Source organism: Prosopis cineraria, unplaced genomic scaffold (genome assembly GCF_029017545.1).
Source record: "Prosopis cineraria cultivar Desert tree isolate PC_DT_omini unplaced genomic scaffold, ASM2901754v1 PC5, whole genome shotgun sequence".
NCBI lineage: Eukaryota > Viridiplantae > Streptophyta > Magnoliopsida > Fabales > Fabaceae > Prosopis > Prosopis cineraria.
Genome location: NW_026555336.1, coordinates 36931010 through 36938213, shown reverse-complemented (window position 1 = coordinate 36938213; position 7204 = coordinate 36931010). Strand labels below are relative to the sequence as shown.

Here is a 7204-nt window from a genome sequence, read left to right as displayed (position 1 = left end):
AATCCAACAAAAATAAACACCTTCTCCTCTCTTGATGTGCAAGATTGGATAATTGAGAATGCAAAGATTGAAGCAGGCAGCTTGAAAATAAGAAGAACGTCCTGATAGAAATTTTTTACACAAGCTTGCTGAAATATCTAGAAAATTAGATGTAAGACATTATACTTAGAAGACGAGGTCCCAAACAATAATATTGCCTTATCTAGCACCCAACAGATGAACAATGATTTAAAACTTTTATCTAAAATCACCTACTTGGGCAAAAGAGACTATACAAATGGTACTAAATAGAGCCCACCTAAACTTAAATGGGGTAGACTAGACATAGATGACTCTGTTAACATTAATAGCGCAATAGCTTGTGGAAGCATTATCATAAATGATAAAGAAAAATAAATCGAAGGATTTTTTAAATACTTAAGATATCAACCCAGCACAACAACAGAACTAAATTTTTGAAAGTCTTAACCTTTGTTGGAATGCAAATTTGCCCAAAGTCAATGTCCATTCTAATTTGATAGAGGTGATGTTACTTATTAACCACTCCTACTTTGAGAGTCATATATTACAAAACACTGTCAGGAAAATTAAAAAACTTATTATGGAATATTAAATAGTCACATTTGACCACATTTATAAAGAAACAAATAGATATGCAAATCTCTTAGCTCATCGGCCAACTTTTGATACCTTTGAAATCATGGTTTTTGATGTTTTTTCCCATAATTATAATGATATTATAATTTAGATAGGATTAGATTTTAATTTTTTTTGGGCATTTTCTCTATGGTCGGTGGCTGCTACTTCATAGGCCCCACAATTACACTCTATAGTCTATACGTAACTAATGAAGATACCATAAATTGTTTTACAAAAATTTAAAAAATGCTCTCAAGCTCTCAATCAATAATAAATTGTCTTGTACAACAAATAAAATATTCCTCCTAGCAAAAATTATAAAATAATTTTAAAAAAATTTTGTTATCTCAAAATATAAAATTTTATTAATAATATTCTTTTAACATTACCCTTTAAGTGAAGATAGAATTAAAATGATATTATAACTTAATGATTAAATATGTAGAGAAGTTTTTGAAAGTTTAAAATTTTATTTTTAAAAAATAAATTTGTAAAATATCATTATTATATTTTATTAGTATCCATAATATTGTCTCAAAATATTTTATAATTTGATATAGAAAGAGCAATGTTTTATTTTAACCTTTTGATTTTAATGATACTCTTGAAAATGAAACTCAAGATAGTATAATCACCAAACATAAACAATAAAGTGTTCATTCCACGTTTTTATTAGCTAATCTTTTTATAACAATATTTCTATCTCTTTAATTAATAAAATTATAATTAAAAAATTGTGATACTTTTTAACCGATAAAGTAACATAATAGCTTTGTAGATAAGGGTAAAAAAAATGTCTAGAACACTTATAATTAAAAAGGACTAGATAGGGATATGAACGCACGTACAATGTGAAAGGGCACAAGTGTTCCTAAAAAATAAAAATCATTTTGCTCAATTTTACGTGTATAATATAACAATAATACGAGTTACAATGCCCTGTAAAACATATGTATGTGTATGTCTCTTTGACATTCTACAATTTATAGGACCAGAGGGTATGTAGCTTGATAAGACGCCTAGTCAGAATATCAAACGACGGCCCTTTTTATCCTACAATTTTAATATTTAAAAAAAAAAAACTTAACCATGGCATGGTCACACGGTGCAATTCTTTTAATTAATGAGGATGTAGTTGAAATTCCTAATCTACGGGAAAGATATTTAAAACACCAGGGGACTAGATAAAGTATCGATTATCAGTACTAATGATCAACATAAAATATATCAGTACAGTTTTCAATTTTTTAAAAATTATCTTTCTCTTATTTTTATTAACGGTTCAAATTAGTATAACCTCATTATGTCACATAATTATTAATTATAATTTTTTGTTAGATTGCATGCAAGCATAATGAACTTTATGAAGAAAAGTAATATTAATAATATAATTTAAAGCATATCATACATATAGAAGCTACATGATTTGCATGTTAGAGAATTAAGCACAGGTTTTTTGAAAAACATTTAGATCAATTAAATTATCACCTCTGTTGACCTATCATCCATCCATTGACGAATAATAATGTGCACAGTGCTATTTTATTTTGCATGCCAAACGTCCCCTGTAATATAGCTGCAAAGAGTAACAGTAGCAAAAACAGTAACAAGAAATATTATATAAACAAAAACCCAAGAGAAAACTGTTATAAAACTAATGAGAATATAAATAACTTGACATTCGTCTATAAGCATGCTCGGAGAACAATAAACCAACAAGAGATATTTTTCAGATTGGAAGAAATAAGGGAATTAATGCTTATCATTTACCCCCTCTATTCTATATACAAGAGGTTTTTTTAAAATTTTTTATCTCTAAATATAAAAAATTATCAACATATTTTTTAATAAATAAACTATTACACCTTCATTACATTAGAAATGAAAAAAATAAATATTTATAAATTTATTTTGAAAAAAATATTTATTTTTTATTTATAATAATTAAGAAAAAATTAAAATATTATTATGTTTTTAAGTAGATAAACAATTTTTATTAGTTTACATAATTTAATTAAAAATATTTTATATAGCCGGACGGAGGGAGTAGGTTTTATACCAATTTGTTGAACCTATTTTTGTAGGTTTTCAGTCATTAAATAATTGCTCAAAAAGTTGTATATGCACTAATATATTATGATACACATTTTCCATTATCGAATAAAAAAGAAAACGGTGTTATAATTGTTCTATATACATACAAGTAGATTCATTTATGTCATCCTCAATATTTTGAAATCAGATGCAGTTGGGGTTGGGTGACTATAAAAGTTCATGATAAATAATACTCCATTCGTTTAAAAATATAAAGTTTTTTTAAATGAATATAACCTTTTAATAAAGTAATTATTTATCTTTAAATTAATCTTATATCTTTTTATATTTATACATATTTAACAAAATGTTCTACTCCAAAATAAATATCAAGTAATGTATTCAAAATGGATACTTAAAAAAAAGACAATGGTTATATTTTAAAGATTAAAAATATTTTATATTTTTAAACATTCAATCTTTTAAAAAATAGCTTTTATTTTTTAATTAAGGGAGTAATTTTTACAGCACATGTCAACACAATTAAGCTGTTCTGGCAATGGCAATGCCGGCTGCTTCCGTTGCTTGGAAGGGGTCTTAAATTTAAACCTGCCATTGACATATATAAGAAAAGCTTGATATAGCTTGATATGTTGAGACAGCTGTGTGTAATTAATTGATTGGTCGATACTAACTGACTGGCCTTAATTATCGGACCCCAATATTAGAAGGTGGATCAACCCCGACTGGTTATGGTATAATTTTATTTCAACATCACTAATGATAAATATAAAAACTAATGATAATATGAAAACCAATGATAATCAAAGCACTGATAGTAAACAATACTGTTTAAATAAGAAATCTTACTCTTGTTTATTATCCATGTGTGTGCATAATTAAGTTGGGGTCCCTCTTACAACATAGGAACAAAATAAATTCCGGATAATGTTTTGAAAGTTTCGTGCTCTTCTCTCAAAAACGATAACCTTTTTACCCCACACGTAAACACATAACTCTAGAGTTGTTGATTTTATAACGCAGATTGGTGTTTGGCCTCCTATTATTTGGCAAAAAGTAGTAAATTTGTGCAAATAGTAATTAGCAGTATACACATATTTTTGCAAATCTTTATCAAAAGCTATTTCATAGCTTTAATCGTAAGTCATGATTAAATGCCTTAGTATTTTAAAACCCACATTTATTTTAAAAAGTACTAGTAGTATATATTAAAACAATAATCGCGCCTTCCTTTCTTAGGCATGGAGGCTTTTGGGCCGTCACTCTGAAAAGTTTTTCGAGAGAAAAATTTACTGAGTTCGCCGAGAAAGTGCCTAACATCATATGACACGTGTCACTCAAGCTGCAAAATCTAACCCTATTTGTGCCACAACTCACAACTCCAACGCTTGCAGGTTGCAGCGTAATTGACTAGATTCTCCGACTTTAACGTCCCGTAGCCAAAAATAGTCCGCTCGAGTCACTTCCACTATTACCATTGGTTAACGACGCCGTTTTTTCCCAACTCTCGTTCGATTAAATCGGCTTCTCTTTTACTCACAAACTCCAACTTTCCTTTTCTGCCCTCCAACATCTAAAATTCAACCCAAATGCACTTCAAATAAATCTCAAATCCAAATGCGTTCTTCATATTTAACATAACCTCTCCCTCTCCCGTCCATTGCCGCCACCACCTCCCACTTCCTCCTCCTTCCATAACGCTTTGTGCTTCTCGTTCATCTCCAAGCACAGTGCTTGTCCCTGGTGGATGGGAGGACATAGTATCTCTTGCCGTTAACCATGAATCTTTGGTCCGACGAAAACTCCTCCGTCATGGACGCATTCACAGGCTCCGATCTATCTTCTCTCTGGCCTCCTCAGCAATCCTCTACTTCTACGATTACCACCACTGAAACTGACCCCACCAAAGCTTTCTCTCAAAACCAGCTTTCGGCTTGCATCTTCAATCAGGAGACTCTTCAACAGCGTCTCCAGGCGCTGATTGAAAAGGCCAGTGAGAGCTGGACCTACGCTATCTTCTGGCAATCTTCTTGTGATTACTCGGGAACCTCCGTGTTGGGTTGGGGGGATGGGTACTACAAAGGCGAGGAGGATAAAGGAAAGGGGAAGGCCAAAATGACGGCATCTTCCGCGGCCGAGCAGGAGCACCGGAAGAAGGTTCTTCGCGAGCTTAATTCGCTAATCTCCGGCTCGTCGTCCTTCCCGGATGACGCTGTGGACGAAGAAGTAACGGATACCGAGTGGTTCTTTTTGGTTTCGATGACCCAGTCGTTTTACAACGGCGGCGGATTGCCGGGGCAGGCGTTCCTCAATTCGAGCCCGGTGTGGGTCGCTGGTTCCGAGCGGTTGGCGGCTTCGACGTGCGAGAGGGCGAGGCAGGGTCAGTTGTTCGGGCTTCAGACTTTGGTTTGTGTACCGTCGGCGAGTGGAGTGGTCGAACTGGGCTCAACGGAGCTGATATTCCAAAACTCTGATCTGATGAATATGGTCAGGGATTTGTTCAATTTCAATAACGCCGAGGGGAATTCTTTGTGGCCGTCAAATGCTTCAACTGCTGCCGATCAGGGTGAGAACGACCCTTCGTCACTCTGGCTCAACGATCCTTCTACAGTTGAAATTAGGGATTCGGTGACTACTGTTCCCCCCATTTCTGTGCCTAGTTCTAGCAACAGCCATAATAACAATCCGAAGCCGATGCAATTGGATACTAGAGGTTCCGCAACTTTAGCCGAGACTCCAAGTTCCATTCATATCCCAAACGCTCACCATAGTCACCAACAACAACGGCAACAGCAGCGTCATTCGCTGAACCAGGGTTTCTTTTCCCGGGAATTCAACTTTTCGGACTATGGATTAGACGGAGACGGTGTGAAGAACGGTAACTCGCATTCCTTGAAGCCCGAATCGGGTGAGGTTTTGAATTTCGGGGAGAGCAAGAGAAACGCTTATAATGGAAACGGGAATTTCCTTTCAGGTCAATCTCAACTCAATGCTGAGGAGAAGAAGAGGAGGTCACCTACGTCCAGGGGGAGCAATGACGAAGGCATGCTTTCTTTCACTTCAGGTGTGATTTTGCCTGCATCAAATACGAAGACCGGCGGCGGCGGTGATTCTGATCATTCCGATCTCGAAGCTTCTGTGATTAAGGAGGTAGATAGTAAAGTGGTAGAACCAGAGAAAAAACCTCGGAAGAGAGGACGAAAACCTGCAAATGGCAGAGAGGAGCCTCTGAATCATGTTGAAGCTGAAAGGCAGAGGAGAGAGAAGCTCAATCAACGGTTCTACGCGCTTCGTGCCGTGGTTCCAAACGTTTCAAAGATGGATAAAGCATCCCTTCTGGGTGATGCCATTTCTTACATCACTGAGCTCAAGTCGAAGCTTCAGAGACTAGAATCAGACAAGAACGAATTGCAGAACCAATTGGATTCTGTCAAGAAGGAGCTCGAGGTAGCCCACAAAGGCTCAGCGCCACCTCCACCGGATAAAGAACCGAAGCCGTCCAATCATCATGCAAGCAAGATCACGGATTTGGATATCGACGTGAAGATTATCGGTTGGGATGCGATGATTCGGATTCAGTGCAGCAGGAAGAATCACCCAGCGGCAAGGTTGATGGCAGCATTGAAGGAGCTAGACCTGGACGTGAACCACGCGAGTGTGTCGGTGATGAATGATTTGATGATCCAACAAGCAACAGTGAGGATGGGCAGTCAATTCTACACGCAGGAGCAACTCCGTTTAGCGCTTTCGTCCAAAGTTGGCGATGTCCGATAGGTCATCGACATTGGGATATAAAGCTATTCCTTGTGGTGTCGGGCTATGGGATATTTTGAGTCTTCCCGTCAGGAAACTCTGTAGCATGCTACTGTCTCAGTGTTTTCAGTAGTTCTTTCTCTTTGTTTCTGTTTTTTTGGTTGCTGGTAGCTTAGTTTAAATTTTGAGGTAATTTAAGTTGGGAAGCTGGATTTGAACCAGGGGAAATCAAGTGTGGGCAGGGATAGGTAGTTCGGGTGAAATTATCAAAAAAAAGGGAGTAATTTTGTGTCAATATTGTCAATCTAGATTGTTATGTATATACTAATAAATTTGATCATGAAATTCCTTAGATGTGATCAGAGTGCACCATGTGTTCATCATCTGGGTTTCTGTGTGAACGTGTTGGCCCTTCATATTGGGTGAAATATCTTAAAGAAGGTGACATTCTTGATCCTCATGAATTCCCTTTGATGTTTTATTGCCCCATATCTGGTCTCGTGGGAAAACTTGCATCTGTTTCGTTACATGCAATCGAGCCAAAAAAATAAAAATGAAAAAACTTGGTAAGTTGTGGAGTCAAAAACTCGCAGCGTCTCTAGCTAAAGCAAAGGGACTTTCCCTTCCAGTCATGTGATAAATGCATCAGAAAAGCCCCCTTTCTTCTCTTTCTGGTGGTAATTATTTGTTTTATGCGATCGGCCTATGACTTTGACCCCACCCACATCGACATTGATAATTAATAACTGCCGGGATG

General features: G+C 35.9%; 1 protein-coding gene across 2 annotated transcripts; it reads left to right on the top strand.

Moving 5' to 3' along the window:
- Positions 1 to 4335: 4335 nt before the first annotated feature.
- On the top strand, positions 4336 to 6801 carry LOC129311844 (transcription factor MYC2-like). Of its 2 annotated transcripts, XM_054954317.1 has the most exons (2): positions 4336 to 5572; positions 5669 to 6801. In XM_054954317.1, exons 1-2 carry the CDS (start codon positions 4474 to 4476, stop codon positions 6466 to 6468), a joined length of 1899 nt encoding a protein of 632 aa, XP_054810292.1. In that variant the 5' UTR covers positions 4336 to 4473; the 3' UTR covers positions 6469 to 6801. The 2 variants fall into 2 exon arrangements, with proteins under 2 accessions (XP_054810292.1, XP_054810291.1); XM_054954316.1 differs by having other exon boundaries at positions 4336 to 6801.
- Positions 6802 to 7204: the final 403 nt, after the last annotated feature.